Genomic DNA, 17,791 nt, shown 5'->3' with positions numbered 1-17,791 from the left:
AATTTTGTTTAATGAATGCTTTGAAAATCAATACATTTTTTTTTTAATCTAAAAGGAGAATTTGTTGGCTGCTGTTATTTTGGCACAAAGCTCATATAATCCCTGTTGGTCATAATACCCTATTCCCACATCACAGTTAACTGGGTCAATGGAGGGTTAGTACATTTTGGGAACATCAAAAAGAGATCAGTTGACCTAGTCAGATAGCCCACAAAGGATTAGATTTATCCCCAAACAGAGTTAAATTAACTCCCCCAGACCAAAACTCTGCCCACGTTATACAAACCCATCCTGGAGAATTAACTGTTCCAAAGACTAATTTCTATGGAGGCCCAGCAAAAATGAGATTTTTTTTTTTACACAATTTGTTTCTATCTTTATTTCTTTTCCTCTGATCCTTTTATCCACAACTGGAATAGTAGAAAAGTGTCAAAAATAGATAGGAAGTAGTTATAGGTCCCTCAATATAATGTCGCTAATCTAATTGTATCACCAGAAATTTTCAGAGTATTGGAATTAGTTTTAAATTGGTTGGCACCTAAGTCTAATAAAATAAACATTTTTCCATATCGATAAAAAAAAGGAAAATAGTAAGAGTTGGGCGCATGAAATCCTACCAGCCTCCTTCAAGACAGTTGAGGGACATAAAAGATGAAATTAAGTGAAAATCTATACTACCTGAGTATGGGGTTGACTGAATAAGATGATTAGATCAGTGCAGGTAATCCTTGATTTACAGACCACAATTGAACCCAGAATTTTTGTTACTAAGCGAGACAGTTGTTAAGTTAGTTTTTCCCCATTTTGCAATCTTTCTTGCCATATTTGTTAAGTGAATCATTGCAGTTGTTCAGTTAGTAACATGGTTGTTAAGTGAATCTGGCTTCCCCATTGACTTTGCCTGTCAGAAGGTTGCAAAAGGTGTTCACATATGACCCTGAGTCACTGCAACCGTCATAAATATGAGTCAGTTGCCAAACATCCAAATTTTGATCACATGATCTTGGGAATGCTGCAATGGTCGTAAGTGTGGAAAATGGTAGTAATTTGCTTTTTCAAGTGCCATTGTAACTTTGATCGGTCACTAAATGAGTGGTTGTAAGTCGAGCACTACCTGTATTTGTCGTCATTAAAATAGTGGGGGAGCATGCACACACACACACACACACACACACACACACACACTGAAATTCTCAGAGTATGCTCAGCCAGAGCCCTTGAAGAGCTAACTATTGCATTCAAGCAACATCCAAAGTTTCCTTATTGCTAGGTTTGGTTTATTTCTCTGTGACTCAGAGAATTGTACCTATACAAGCCATTTGGTTAATTTGTGGTTGAATGGCTTGTGTGAACTAGAAAATGAGTTAATTCAGCAACCGAGTTAAGGTGTTTTCTGGTGCATCCAGCTAGGAAGAAGCTGTTTCCAGCACTTTCAAGAATGTGATCACAGAGGATGGGATCATTCAGGCATCTTCTGCCTATTCTTTCCCCTCTGAAATGTTTATTAGCTATTTTGTCACTGTTACTGCCTATTGATTTCATGTCAACCTTTTCGCTGTACAAAATGCTGAGCAATTTTTATTGCTTTCTCAGCCACAGGTAAGGCAGGTCACCGGTATTTGCTTCCACCAATAGGAAGATGAGGTAGTCAATGGCAGATGTGAATATTTGCCACAAAAGACCAGTGAATATCCTACTACATTGATCTGTCCCTTGTGTGGAATAATAACCTACTATTTGCAATATTTACCATTGCAGGAAAGCCATTCCTACTAATCCTGCCCCAAATTCCACTTTGGCTGATAGCAGCTTTTTTTTTTTACAGTTTAATCACTTTCTACATTACACAGGTGTGTAGTTCATTATTAGGAATCATGCTTTGCCCAAAGAAAATTCAAAGATTTAAATCTAACAAACAAACATACATTTATGCAATGTCAAAACCGAGGTAAACTCCAAGGGTTTTGATCTACTGTAGAAGTTTGATAGTTTCCTAGTTATCAAAGTTACAACTGAAGTACAGGTAGTCCTTAACTTACAACAGTTCATTTAGTGGCTCGAAGTTACAACAGCATCTAAAAAAGTGACTTATAATTATTTTTCACATTTATGACCATCGCAGAATCCTCAATGGGTCATGTGATCAAAATTCAAATGTTTGACAACTGACTCGTTAATGAATTGCAGTGTTCCAGGGTCATGTGATTACCTTTTGAGATCTTCTCACAAACAAAGTCAATGGGGAGGCCAGATTCACTGAACAACGGTGTTAGTAATTTAACAACTAGCAGTATTTCACTTAACAAACATGGCAAGAAAAGTTAAAGAATGGGGTCAAACTCACTCAACAAATTTCTCACTTAGCAACAGAAATATTTGGGCTCAATTTTGGTTGTAAGTCAGGAACCACTTATAGTGTCTGTCTAACAATAAGTCTTTCAGGAGAAAGCTCTTCCTCAAGAGCCAAATGTGTGTGTTTTATAAGACCAACAAGGAAATCCTCATTTAATATAAACTTCTTGTGCAAATGTATCCTCCTAATGGGTTGGACTACCAAAATTCTCACCTGGCTAGGAATTTTGAGAGTTGTAGTCCAACATATCTGGAGGATACAAGACTGAAGAAGTCGTAACAGAAGAGGTTGGACCTCAGAATGAAAAGAAAAAAATACCGGTGTCCTTTTGCTGAGATTGAACGAACCAGCTCCATGCCAATCCTTCGGTACCCAAGAACAACTGCATGCTTTTTGGGATGTTATCTTTGCCATATACATGATTTTCTGACTCAGGAAGCATTTCTTAGAAAAAAAGAAAAGGAGAAATAAGGTTCATGTGAACGATGAAACCTGGTGAGGTGCCAATGAGACATCTATTTATCTATCCAAGTTACAGGAAAGAAAATACTTTATGTGTCTTGTTGTGGATTACCAACATCTGCATGGATGCTTTAAAGATCAAAAACATAAATAATGCTGTCAGTTGTCATAGGAGAACCAGGGTAGTATTCAGGGATGCCCTGAATTTTCAAAGTTTGGTGTTGCTTGCTATTTTAATGCTTTTTTAAAATGGCTTCTTATTTGCAGTGGGATACTGATTGGGGCACAAAGTAACTGATAGCTATCTTGCTCTTGATAAATACTGAAACCAATGGAAATAGTACATGGCTATGCAAGCTGCATTTCTTTTAATGGGGTTCAGGCAGGGGACCTGGAAGGAGTGTGCCCTATAATACTCACTTCCAATGTTATTCCTTAATGTGGTTGATTCTGTTAAACTTAACGGCTGTAGAAATTGTTTATTGTTTAAATGAGACACAACTCAAATGAGGAAATTGACCAGCATTTGTTGGACATTAAAATGGATCATTTTAGAGGTCTCATCTTGCTTACTTTGAATTTTAATTGCAATAATTCTCTTTATAAATTTAATAATTGTTATTATTTACTTTTCTTGATCAGTGGGGCTGAAGTAAAGTACTTGTTGCAATGGAACACTTTTGCTTGCATCTCTGTAGTTAGTAGGGCTGTGCAACTTCAGATTCCACCAAGTTGTACTCATCAACTCATGCACCATAAATTGCAATCTGCCCAAATTTGATAAAATCTCTTGTTTCTGTTGTTCAAAGAAATATTGATGATGTAGTTAATGGATATATTTTTGTTGTATATGTAGCAGTTCTCTTTGCATGGATACTCCTTTTTCTCTGTATGTAAAGACAGAGGAAGAGTTAGAGAGACAGAATGAAAGAAGGGGAAAGGAATAAAACAGAGAAAATAGGGAAAGATAAAAAGATGGGTGGATAGAGACAGAATGAGAAATAGGGAGAAAATAAGAGAGGGCAGTAAAAGAAAGGGTCAGGGAGATAGAGAAAGAGTGAGGTGAGGGAAAGAGGTCGTGGAGATTAAATGCTACGACCATAAAAGAAGGAAAACAGCTGTTTGAAGTATGGAAGCTGATCATATGTAACCTGGTCACCAAAATAAAAATGCCCTTTCTGTTCACTCCTTGGCATCTTTTGACTTGAGCAAGAATAAAGGAATAAATAATCATCCTTCTGGGTGTGGGTATTGATTCTGCCCCTTCTTGTTTCAGCCTTGCCTATCACTGGCATTTGGCTCCCAAAATTAATTTTGAAATTAATTGCAGGAAATTGCAATTTGTTGCCATTGTTGAGTTCGAGAGAACAAGGATATCTAGAAAGATGTTAGCACTACTTCATTGGAAGATTTCTCTAGAAATTGGGTTGCCACCTGTAATTAGGCATAGATGGTGAGCCACTTCCCATGGATAATTAGGCATCAGTCATTCCCAAATTAGTACTTGCCAGCTCTAAACATAAAATAATTGCAAATATATATTTTTTTAATGGCTGAAATATTTGCAGTGTTGTGTGATCCAGCAACCCCTTAAGATAGTTTCCCTGTGTCAGGCAAAGAATCCTAAAAGTTGACAAATCTGTGATGCCAAATCAGATTCAGGTAACTTATATTTGCCTAGATGTCAACAGAAAAAAAAAAACACCTTCTCTTTTATATTGTCCCATATTCCTGTTAGTACTCAGCAGTCCTTTTTATACTGCTACTTTTAGAAATGGTGTATATAAATTATATTCATGCAAATGTCTACGGAGATTCTCAATCATCTAAGTCGTAGTTGTCCCAAAGACGCTTTTCCAAAAGGCAACTAGACTTTCTTGTTATTTTTTTTTCCTTTGAAGCTTCGGTGAAGAAGCTTCTTGGATGAAAAAGCTCTTCTTCAGTTCTTCAGAAGAAGCTTCTTGGATAAGAAGTGAAATGTTTTCATGGGAACCCCCCCCCCCCCCAAGAAAGTCCAGTTGCTTTTTGGAAAAGCACCTTTGGGACATTCATGCAAGTAATCTCATGACTGGTTTGGCTTTGAACATGCAAAATGTCAAGAATTGAGCAAAAGACCATCTAAACCCAATGGACCTGGAGGATTACTTGCTGTTCAGGTCTGAACTATAGGCCTTTCACCATCCTTGTTACACATGCACACTTACTGGCCAGCCTCGATCCTTTTCTTTCATATAATCAATGTTCCTATCTTGCTCAAAAATTTCCATTTACCCAATGAAAAACCTTGGTCTATTTAGACAAGGACTGTCTTCCTGGCTTGTAGGAAGTGTGAAACTGCATCCTACTCAGTGAAATTCTTGGTCTGTTTAGACTACAATTGTCTTCCTGGCTTGTAGCAAGAGTGAAATTGCCCCTTCTCCAATGATATTCTTGGTCTGTTTAGACCAGTTATTGTCTTCCTAGCTTGTAGGAAGTGTGAAACTGTCCTCTACTTAATGAAACTCTATTTAGACCAGGATTGTTTACTCTGATCAGAAGTTCCTTCCAGCTCCCCGGTGTATATCTTTCCCATTCCCTGCTGCCAATTGCTTATTAGTTTAGGTGAGGCAATTGTCTCAGATTCCTAATATGAGTGGCAGATTGTCGGACATACCTCCTAATCTCTCTGATTATTCTTTTCTATACTTCATGCTATATATGCCTCACAGCCTGCCGTGCATCCCCAAAACTAGTTTGCAATTCACAGATGTGTTCAAGGACACTTGTCTCTTGACATATATTTAAAAGCAACCACGAGTCCAAAATGATTCTAGACATGGATTGGAAAATGCCATCATTGACAAAATATGTTGGGATGCTCCTGGCTGAATGTTTTATTGGAAGGTATTCAGAGCAGTTAACCTTCTATGTCAGGGGTCTCAAACTCGATTTCATTGCGGGTCACATCAGGATTATGTTTGACCTTGGGGGCCAGGGTGGGCATGGCCAGGGTGGGTATGGCCATCTTGAAATCACTCATATTGGGGGCATCTGTGGTGGCCCAAGCGCTCTGCTAGCAAAAACGGGCTCCCGAACTCCGTTTTCGGCTGCGATGGCTTCATGCAACCCTCTGCCAGTGAAAATGGAGCTCGGGAGGGCCACCTCTTCACTGGTAGAAGTGCCATGGGTCCTGTTTTCAGGGCGGCCTTGCAGGCCAGATCTAAGCACCCCTCGGGCCAGATTTGGCCCCTGGGCCTTTGACACCCCTGTTCTATGTGCAAAGTCTGGTCCACATACTGAACAAAAGATGCTTCCTACAAATTCATTCTCTTGTGAACGTTAGCCTCAGTTATCAGCAGATTATGAATCATTTATAGATCATTTTGTCATCAACAAAGTATTTTTAATCAATTTGTATTACCTTTACTCAATGTGAGACAGTATTTTTCAACCACGTTCTCCACAAATGCATAATTCCCAACTATCATATCCATGTTAGTTGAGAATAAGACTTGATTTAATAAAATGTAGATCTAACATGTTGAAATGGGTGATACTAGATTAAATCTGCACTCCTTCTCTCCTTAGAAGGCCCTAATGAAGTTGAAAAGTTGCATTAGTTTCATTGATGGTTTGTTGTTGAGTTGTTTGAAAAAATGCACAGTTGAAGCCCTTTTGGAATACAGTGGTATCTTGGCACTCAACTGTTTTGAAACTCATTGAATTTGTTACTCAATGCATTTTGATCCAAAATTTTTGTCCCAGTACTCATCATTTGTTTGGTACTCAATGCACAAGCTAGAACTTGTCTGTGTTGGCTTCCTTGTGACTCACTACATTATTCCTTATGGGAAAAATTCGTTTGGTACTCATTGTTTTTGGTACTTATCATGCCTCCCAGAACCAATTAACATTGAGTACCAAGGTACTATTGTATAGAGTTTTTATATAATATGTGGATAGTTCAAGCTTTGCCAAATATCTCCCTGCTAAAATTTATGAGGGCTCAAAATATTCCCTAGATACAGTTTTTATTATTATCTTTCTTATATCCCAACTTCTGTGTTGTCTTTGAGAATCCTTCTGCCTAAATGCCATTTCTACTCTAGCACTGAACAGCCAGGGTAAAAATTTTACTCTCTTGTGATAAAACAGAAACATGGTCAGCTAGATGTTGGTTACGCAACAAGATAGAAAGTCAATTCAAAGCACTGTCCTGATTCTGTCATTGAACAAGGCAAAAAAGACAGCTTTCCTTTGAATATCAGAGTTCCTTGAAAATTCACAGAAAGGAATCCCCAGTTTGCTACCAGCAAATGGACAATGGTGAAAATGGGTGTGGCATTTTAGTTCAGGTTGATTTAAAAGTAATTTTAAAAATATGTAACATATTTTATAGATTATAGTTTATAAATGTTTAAAGAACGTCTCAGAAATGCTGCATACATTCATCTCCATTGCTCAAAATGTCTCTTTCATCAGTAAGAAAGCTCAACTCTGCTTTGTTTGTATGTTTGCAGACTGATGCATTTTTTAATATCCTACCCCATCCCAAGATTCTGGGATATAAAAACCAGTAAAGCCATAGTTAACAAGTAAGCATAAACTCAAATAATAAAATCAGGTCCTGGCCAAATAACAACCATCAGCATAACCAATCTCCCAAAATCCACTTGAACAAAATTGCATTTATTATCTTGCAAGAAAAGACCAAGAGGTTCATGTCTATGGAGATTCTCAATCATCCAGGTCATGGTTGTCCCAAAGGTGCTTTTCCAAAAGGCAATTGGACTTTGGTTTTTTTTCCTTGAAAATGTTTTGCTTCACATCCAAGAAGGTTTTTCAATTCTGAACTGAATTGAAGTTCTAAACTTCTTCAGAACTGAAGAAGCTTCTTGGATGAGAAGCAAAATGTTTTCAAGGAAAAAAATCAAGAAAGTCCAGTTGTCTTTTGGAAAAGCACCTTTGGGATAAGAGGTTCATGTCCACGTGTTTTCCCATAGACAGAGACACATAAAAGGTCTGCTTTGAGATGATGATGTTCTCACCTTTCAAGGGATTGGGACTAAATGCAAGTCCTCCGTTAATGACTACCTAGAATCCATCTGGAAGAGAAACTACTAAGGTATCCCAGATCTAGGATACAATGGGCTTCATAGATTAAAACCAATACTTTGAATTGGACCTGGAAGCTCCTCCATCCCTCCACATTCAAATATATATTGGCAGTTGACTTTCAAAGTATGTTAACTACTTGGAGGTATAACAAACATTAAGTCTGAATACCTCCTATTCTTCTGCATACAAAGACATAAGCAACACCATTTATTAATTGAGTAAGAAATCAAACCTGATCTTGCTGGCCCTATTCTCATTCTTCTAATAGCATCTTATTGCACTGAAAAGGAAATCTCACATTTCTCCAAATACAGGTATTCCTCACTGAGCAACCCCAATTGGGACTGGCAAGTTGCCAGAGCTTATATCTGGTGGATTCTGCCCACAGTTGTTTCTTAAGAGGGATGATGGTTCTTTTTAATGAGAAGTTTACATTTCCTACTATTTTTGAAAGTGGGTGTATAAGGGAGAGAGAGATGGTTTTTATACTAACACAAGATGATCCTGGATTATTATAAGACATGGAACACAAATACACAAAAAATCAAAAATTATTATCCATTTTTCATCCACAATTGATTTTTTTGTGTATGTGTAAAATCTATTTTGGGAACAAATAATAAGTGATGTTATTTTATTTCCATCAGTGCAGTGTTTAGGAAACTATCTCTAAAGTTTGTTTGTACCATAGCTTTCTGCAAAATTTTCTCTCTGTGGGAACAAAACGTATGTCCCCATCTGTTGTGACCTGGACAGTTCCTCTTCCCTTTATAGGAAATTGTCCTCGGTAGCAATTTAGACTTATGGAGTCTTAACTAAATACTATACAAGGATTGCATTTGTCTATCTATACTGTATATGGGAGGGAGGAATGAATATCAAAATGAAATATTATGATGTTTCAGAAGATTAAACATGAAAGAAAAAAAACATGTAAGGATTATCTATCTATATAAACCTCCATAACTGAAAAATTAGAAGTATTGCAGTACATCTTTCAAAACCTAACAGTTTGAGGTAGTTCTTGTGGGGTTTTATAAAAAAAATCTACTTACTAAGCCTCTACACTGATTTTTTTAAAGGTTGTTTTTGTAATGATGGCATAGTTCTTTTAATCCTTAAATGCTTAAAAGCTGCTTTACTTGCTGTATTCAGCGTGGCAATGACTGTTTGCAAATGCTAGTAACAGATTTGGCTTATGACTCAAGTGATAAAAGTAATGTAAGAGTTGACAAAATGCATCTAGTAAGTTTCTTTTAAAAAGAAATGGAGGGGTCACAGTTATAAGTTTACCAGTCTATTTTATTGACACTCCTATAACCAGGCAATTCAAGAAAGAAGGAAAATATTTATAAAACTCCAGTGAGTTCAAGTCAGCTGCATTTTTCTCCAGTTGCACCAACAACAATCTTGTTGTAGGTAGATTAGGTTGATCAAAAACCACTTTATGAGATTTGAGCCTTTTCTCTACAACATTCGTTTTGCGGAGAATACGCTAATGGTGGAAGGCTAAGCAAAATGGAGAGATAGAGGTGGAGACACGAAAGGTAATTAGCACACTTTTATGTGATTTATAGTAAGAAATTCTATTCCTGGCTTGAACAATGTTGATGTTCAACCAAGACGAAGCTCAATCTAATAATTTGTAGTTTAATAGTTGGCAACTAATTGCAGATTGATGCTTCTCTGTCTCTACTCCAATATCTGCTATCATTAGCACCATCTTAGCACATGCAATTTTTTTTCAGATTCTCTATTCCATGCTTAGATACAAGAGTGTGATCTTGAAAAGGACAATCCAACATCAGTTCTTGCATCCTGCTACTCCTACTCCTACCCTCCGAAACTGGAGAAAATGTACAAGGAAAGTTAATGGATGAAATGGATGTGGCTTAGAGATCCTCCCTAGCCTATAGGAAATTTATCTTGCTAGTATTTGGAGTTAATTAAAAAAACCTGACCAGAATGCAGGCTGAGAAAGGTGCCAATTTATCTTCCTCTATTTCCATCTTGGCGATGTTCAAAATAAATAAAATGGCGTCAATTTTATACATATCTGCCCATTTTTTTCATTTGCTAAACTTGGCAGTCTGGAGACTACATGCGCTCTAGAGTCCTTTGTGCTCTCTGAACTTGGTGGTCATTGTTTCATTACAAATTAGGTACTATCATCACAGCTAGAAGGGAGGGGGGGTGCTCTTATTTTTTTCCCAAGTTCATAAAAATGCTAGAGAATTCCTGAAAGCTAGCACTCAGGTCAATCAGTCTTCAATAGGCACACAGATAGAAACAACATCTTCACATCATTCAAAAGAGACAATCAAAAAGGTAAAAAGGAAACAAAAAGAGCAAAACACTTCACCAGCATTCAGTACTCAGGTGAGCAGAAATTAATACCAAGGTTAACATTAGAGAAGTAAACAATATCCAGTCAAGGAACTACCAGTGGAGACAAACAAGCTAACAGTAAAAAACAGCTTAATTAAGGAACCACCAAGAACACTGCCTCCAACAATGAAAGGGCAAACCACTAGTATATAAACAAGGAGCAAACCCCTCTCCTTCTAGCACTGATGATGTTACCTAGTTGGGTAATGAAACTTCTGCAAGAAAACAATCAAGCTCAGAGAACACCAAGGACCCCTCAGTTCAACCATGAGTTGCAAATATTCTTTTTTATTGGCACTACATATCCCAAAAGTTAAATAGCAAGGAACTACCAAGGCTGAAGAACAAAACCAGCCCATGTTTCACCAACTGCAACAGGAGAAATCCCCAACTGGTCATAACTTTAGAAATTGTATCCGAAAAGATTCCCCTTAAAAAGTATTCTGGCATCTCTATTCTCATGCTGTTCAATTAAAATTCATTAGAAAACTGATCTGGCAGCTTTTTATGGTGACCTTAATGCTGTGATCTTCTGTAAGAAAAAAAAAATCCTTTAAGACAGTTTTTTCAGTGGTTGGGAAGACACTTCTAGCATTTTTTTTTTCTTTTAGCAGATTGTGAGCCATACTCATTATTTTAGTGACAGGTTTTCGTGGATTTTCCCACTTTTTTATATGAGCATTTTGGGAGGTTGATTTTTTTCCCCCCTTTCCTTTTTAGTTTTAAGTATATTAAGCTTAGCTACTGTTTGAGAAATCAGGCTAATTGCAGAGAAAGAGGAGAACTCATAAGCACGGCATGTACCTTACATACAGAAAAATGTAATTTTCAATCCAATATAGTTTTTCAAAATTCCTATGATTGTCTATAATTCCCAGGTTACGATGGGTCAATGTTTGTTGAAACCAAATTGTGAAGGGCTCATTTACAACATTACGAGCTGCAAAGGAACTTGTAGAGCCAGGAATGCATAAAACATTGGATTGATTATTTATTTATTTATTTATTTATTTATTTATTTATTTATTTATTTATTTATTTATTTACAAATATTTATATGCCGCCCTTCTCCCAAAGGACTCAGGGTGGCGAACACAAGTTAAAAACATACAATAATGAAGGAAAATCCTAATTAAAACCAGTTAAAACTGGGACAAATAAATAATAAATAATAAATATAGGTAGTCCTTGACTTACAATCATTCGTTTAGTATCTGTTAGAAGTTATAATGGCACTGAAAAAAGTAACTAAGGACTGTTTTTCACCCTTATGACCTTTACAGCATCCCCATGATCACTTGATCACTAAATTCAGACACTTAGCAACTGGTTCATATTTATGATGTTTGCAGTGTCCTGGAGTTATGTGATCATCTTTTTTGTGAGCTTCTGACAAGCCAAGTCAATGGGAAAGCCAGATTTGCTTAACAACTGTATTACTAACTTAACTGCAGTGATTCACTTAACAACTGTGTCAAGAAAAGTCATAAAATGACTCACTTAACAACTGTCTTGCTTAGCCTTGGAAATTTTGGTCTCCATTGTGGTCGTAAGTCGAGGTCTATCTGTACTGTACAAGCAAAATGGTTAATTGCAGTGAACTGGCTTCATACTTCTGTCATTATTCATCTTTTCTCTTTATGTTCCACAACAAATTTTCAGAAAATCAGATTTTTCTCCCCAGAACTGCCACTTTGAATTCTGCTTTAAGGAATATAAGAGTTGTGCATGGCAATGAATTATAAAAAACATAGGTAGATAAATCAACCTTGGCTTTGAGAACCAAATGTCATTCTCCATCACATAGCCAGACTTGGATCAGCCCAGATCAATTCACTGTGGATCTCTCCCTCACAAGCACTGAACAGAACCATTTTCAAAGGTTAATTATTTTCCCCAAAAACTTTGTTTATTTATTTATCGAATGTATGTTCCCACTCATAAGAAGTGATTCTGGGTGGCGTAAAATGGTTAATAATAATATTCAATAATAATGACTTTTAATGTTAATTTTATATGTTGTTTATTTATTGATTATATTGTATACCATCCCAGAGCACCCCTCTGAGGGAAATGGGTGGTTTAGAAATAGGAAATATAAATAAATAAATGAAGCGAAGAACAATATATACAGTATATAGAAACAAGCATTTTAAGAAACAGATAAAAAGACCACATTAAAAAAAAATTAAAAGTCAATTAAAAGCAAAATGAATAAATTCAGTATTTACCTCGAACACCGAATTGTGAAATTCTGCCGATCCAGAATTGCAACTCTTCATGTTTCTAGGATTTGTCTGGGGGAAAAAAAAATCAGAAAGGAATTCCAAAATGCCATTTTCTTATCTTTTATCTTCTTTGAAATAGGTCAGGAATACAAGGCAAAATTGATTAATAGATATAAATAGCCACTAAGCCGGTGGACTTTCTTTAGCAAAGAAATTCACCTAAGTTAAAGCAGGGTAATCTACCAAGTTCGTTCTGAAGAGCATTAAAGCAGGGCTGGGCCATCTTAATTGGTTCCTTAGCTTTAATGGAAGTGGTTTCTGCAGATATGCAGAAACTACTTTTAACGATGAGAGCCAGTTAATGGAAGAATGTCTGTGGAGATTTTCCACAGTCATCCAGGTCATGGTTGTCCCAAAGGTGCTTTTTCAAAAGGCAACTGGGCTTTCTTTGTTTTTCCTTGAAGACGTTTCATTTCTCATCCAAGAAGCTTCTTCAGCTCTGACTTCAGAACTGAAGAAGCTTCTTGGATGAGAAGCGAAACGTCTTCAAGAAAAACAAAGAAAGCCCAGTTGCCTTTTGAAAAAGCACTTTTGGGCCACCGCTTTGAAGAACTAAAAACAAAACAAAACCCACTGCCAGTCAATCATAAGGCTATGATATTCCTCACCTACTTTTGTTGTACTGTTTTCCATTGCCATAATTTCAACGTGTTTTGCCTGGGCTAGGCACTTGAAATCTTTCATTGGTAGTGATAGTGTTTGGGAATTGTTTTATTGGGGATTTCTTTTGCTCTTGTGCAGTCATAGGGGAAAATGCAGCTGCGTAAAAGAATTGCAGACAGGTGCTATGTTTTGGTCCCACATCTTTTGAGGCGCTGTATTGCCTTTGAATCTGAAACATTGCACAGCCATACTATCTATATCGTAGACTTGAAAGTGGGAAATGTTTGGGATGTCAGGGAATGGCACAGCAGGTGTCCAAATGAAGTCAGAGACGCTGACACGAACTTGTTGTTTTATCTAAATAAGAATATTTTACATCAATATACGCCGCGAACAAGATAGTCAGGGAAAGAGGAGCATCATGAGGTAAATCGCAGCTCCCACAGAAGAAAAAAAGGCGGGAAAAAAGGGAAACTCCCCCCTCTACACCCACAGCAACCAATCACAGCGCAGATTACCTCACGCAGGAGCCAGCCCTCTCCCATCAATCAACTCTTAACGGTGGTTTTTGGCTCAATGGCTCCAACTATTGAATTTAAATATATTAACGATGTCTTATAGTGGCTTGAGGTTTGATTCATGTATAGATAATCTTCGACTTACATTACAAAGTTACAAAGTGACTTATGACCATTTTTCACAGTTACAACCTTTGCAGCATCCCCCGGGTCACGTGATCATAATCCAGAGGCTTGGCCACCGGTTCATACTTATGACCGTTGTTGTGTCCCCAGGTCATGTGATCCCCTTTTGCGACCTTCAGACCGACAGTGGGGAAGCCAGATTCACTTAAAAACCGTGTTATTAGCTTAACAATGGCCGTGGCTTACTTAACAAGCATGGCGAGAAAGGTCGTAAAACGAGGCAGAACTCACTTAAGAAATGTCTCGCTTAACAGCAGAAGTTTTGGGCTCAATTCTGGTCGTAAGTCGAGGACCACCTATACGTGTAATTCATATGGTTGGCTGCTTTCACCTGCTAGCCTCTTAAACTCTTCATGGTTGTCTCCTTAGGTTTGAAGACCATCGTTGGAGCCCTCATCCAGTCAGTTAGGAAACTTGCAGATGTGATGATCCTGACCGTTTTTTGCTTGAGTGTTTTCGCCCTCATAGGACTCCAGCTGTTCATGGGTAACCTCAGGAACAAGTGTGTCCGAGACTACACAGAGTTCGAATCCTTTAACGGCACCTTTGCTTCAGATGAGAAGAGCTGGCAAACCTTGAATGAATTCATCAGCGATCCAGGTTAGTTCATTCCTTCATTGCTCTTTGTGAAGTCCAAGTTTATTCACCTATGGTGGTCAAAATGAATACAGTTAATAAAATCTGAAATCCTAAGGCAGCTCCCCGTTTATGCCAACTGAAAATAGGTGTGTAAAGCTGTAAAAATTGCCAGTTGACCAGTTTTTAAGCAAACGTTTATGGTTTAGTCTGTATTATAGCAGATACAGATAGATACAGACATACAATAGTTCATAGTAAGAGTTACAATGTCACTGAAAGAAGTGAATTATGATCAGTTTTCACATTTACGACCATTGCAGCCTCTCTCCATAGTCAGGTGATCAAAATTCAGATGTTTGGAGATGTATAAAGAGAGATAAGTCGTTCTGTCTCCCTCGGAATATAATGTACTTGCAGATATGTTTATTATTTGTTACGTTGTCTTGTATGTTATTTATATGGTGTGTTGTTCTTTTTTTTGTGTGTTCTCTTTTTAATGGAAAATGTAAATAAAGACTATTTTTTTAAAAAAAAATTCAGATGTTTGGCAACTGGTTCATTTTTTTTAAAAAAAGCCAGTTTATTTATATTTATTTTCATATTGCATACATAAGTAATAAATAAATAAATAAATAAATAAATAAATAAATAAATAAATAAATAAATAAATAAATAAATAAATAAAACTCGGACCACACGTTTTCTGAACAGTTTTTTATCCCAGAGCTATAATTGCACTCAACAATGAACCAATAAAGGGCCACCATCAGTGAGTTGTTGGACAGCATTACTTGGTCTGTTGTGTGGATGTTTGGGTGATTTAGGGCTGGGGAATTTGTGGTGGGTGGTGGGGGTGTTTGGGGATAGTTATGTGTGTTGGACCTGGTCTTTGGGTGTTAAGTGAATTTCGTGAATGTGAATGTGTATACACGTACAATGACAATAAAGTTATTATTATTAAGTGCTTAATGAACAGTGTATTGTCTAGATCAGTGACGGCTAACCTTTTTGCCGTTGCGTGCCAAAAGTGGGGGGTCGTGAGGGGTCACACATGCGTGTGCCCACACCCATAATTCAATGCGCCCCCCCCACATTCTGAAGTCAGCAAACAGGCCGTTTTCAGTCTCCAGAGGGCCTCCGGGGGTGGGGGTGGGAAGGCCGTTTTCACCCTCCCCAGGCTCCTAGAAAGCCTCTGGAGCCTGGGGAGAGCAAAAAATGGGACTTCCAGACCCACTAGAAGTCAGCAAATGGGCCGTTTCCATCCTTCGGAGGGCCTCCGGGGGAGGGGGAGGGAAGGCCGTTTTCACCTTCCCCAGGCTCCAGAAAGACTCCGGTGGGTCTGGAAGACTCGAAAATCAGCTGGCTGGCGTGCACATGTACATCGGAGTTGAGCTAGGACAACCCTCGTGTGCATACTGATATAGCTCCGTGTGCCACCTGTGGCACGCGTGCCATAGGTTTGCCATCACGGGTCTAGATCAACTTATTTTTATGCAATAATACTCTTCCCACTCCTAATTTCTACCTCTACTGTCCAACCATTTATAAAATAAGTCCCATGTTCTGTGTCTTCTTTTTTTAATTTTTAATGTCAATCTATCCATTTTTGCACAAACTAATTTTTTTTAATTACGTCATCTTCTGTGGGCGTTTCCTCATTTTTCCAGTATTGTGCATAAACAATTCTTGCTGCTGTCAAAGCATGCAATATGGCAACCGGTTCATATTTATGTCGGTTGCAGTGTCCCATGTGAACATCTTTTGTGACCTTCTGACAAGCAAGGGCAATGGGGAAGTCAGATTCACTTTACAACCATGTTACTAACTTAACAACTGTCACAAGAAAGGTCTTAAAATGAAGCAAAACTCACTCAACAACTGTTGCACTTAATAACTGATGTTTGGGGCTTAATTGTGGTCATAAGTCAAGGACTACATGTATTATGGCTGTATTGACAGAACATTGTTACCTGATTACTGATTTAAACCCTTTTCTGGATTTGCACAATAGCTTGTGCCGGATGGTTTGTGTTCACAAAACCAAATCATACACACACACACACACAACTTAACAAATATAAATCAAGCTTAGCATGCATTGTGAAGTTTCTGCTGGGTTTTGCCAGATATGATTAAAGATGTTATATGAAGGTGGCTTTTTATTAACAACTGGAGAGTGAAGTTACTAGGGTAACTGAAAAAAGGGCTTTATTCTACCTTAAAGATTGTGAGATTCTTAAAACTAAGGACAGCCAAATAACTTCCTAACAGCAGCTATTGCAGTAACCTTTGATGGGATGACAATTTAGGTAAGAGGTGAACAATAAGTTTATTTGCTTGTTTTGATAATATCGTATGTAAAAGAGATCTCAGAGGTTAAGGCTAGGAAAGAAATGAAGTATCTTAATACGTTAACTGCAAGCAGAATATGTCAAGATCTATCTTATTAGAAAAAAAGATGGTTAGCTTTTTAGTCCTGTTTTGAGAGAGGCAATATAGTACTTAAACTCAGAATCTTAGATAGTTAGCTTAATGAATTATCTCATAAATGAGTTCCAGAGTTTTGCTTTATTCAGTTTCTAAGATTCTGTATATTAACTTCTTACTTCCTGACAATATACAGTAGCTAATAAAGCTTTGGGCTCTACTTTGCTTGATACTCTATTTCTTAATAAAAAATAATAATAAAGGGGAAACAAAATTTAAATATTGAGTCAGATTGGAGATGTTTGGATTTTTGGGTTTTTTTGTTTTTTTTGACAATAGGACTATGCAAAGATTTGATTTGTAGATGCAGTTCAAAGATGGTTTAATTGAAACTCCAAATTAACCGCCAATTTGGATTGAATTGGATGCCCTCAAATCAATTGATTGATTTTGAATGCCTCATGAAAAAAAAGCCCTGCCTTTAATAATTGACCTTTTTTAATGAAATCAGTTGAATTCAATGATTTGAGTCAAATAATCAATTCTGGATCAAATCATTTTTCTTAATTAAATCAAATATGGTTCCCCAAAGCTTCAACTTGAAAATTGTTGTGCTCTTCTCATTGTGATGCTCAAGTTAAGCAATTTAGTCAGCAATTGTTCTTGCCCATGGCTTATTTCAACTTCATGTCCTAGCATGAAGCAGTGTGGTAATTGCTTCAGGCAGCAGATACCAGGAGGTGATGGCAAAGTATTGTCCCTTAAGCTGGTGGCTGCCTTCAAATGTGGTGGAGGATCCCAAAAGTATTTTTTCAAAAGGCAACTACATTTTGTTCTTTGCTTGAAGACATTTCATTTTCATCCAAGAAGCTTCTTCAGTTCAGAATGAG

The 17,791-nt window shown here is 37.4% G+C and overlaps 1 protein-coding gene across 5 annotated transcripts in view; it reads left to right on the top strand.

Moving 5' to 3' along the window:
* Positions 1-17,791, top strand: part of LOC117654807 (sodium channel protein type 5 subunit alpha-like) — a 391,184-nt gene that overhangs the window by 135,433 nt on the left and 237,960 nt on the right. For all 5 annotated transcript variants that reach the window (XM_087893105.1, XM_087893104.1, XM_087893103.1 and 2 more), the window contains one exon: positions 14,265-14,495. In XM_087893105.1, coding sequence (XP_087749231.1) covers positions 14,265-14,495 — 231 coding nt within the window. The remainder of the gene's footprint in view (positions 1-14,264; positions 14,496-17,791) is intronic.

This window comes from Pantherophis guttatus, chromosome 4 (genome assembly GCF_059756535.1).
Source record: "Pantherophis guttatus breed Tessera chromosome 4, ASM5975653v1, whole genome shotgun sequence".
In the NCBI taxonomy this organism is placed as follows: Eukaryota; Metazoa; Chordata; class Lepidosauria; order Squamata; family Colubridae; genus Pantherophis; species Pantherophis guttatus.
The sequence above is the reverse complement of the archived record's forward strand: the minus strand, read 5'-3'. Positions and strand labels throughout refer to the sequence as shown.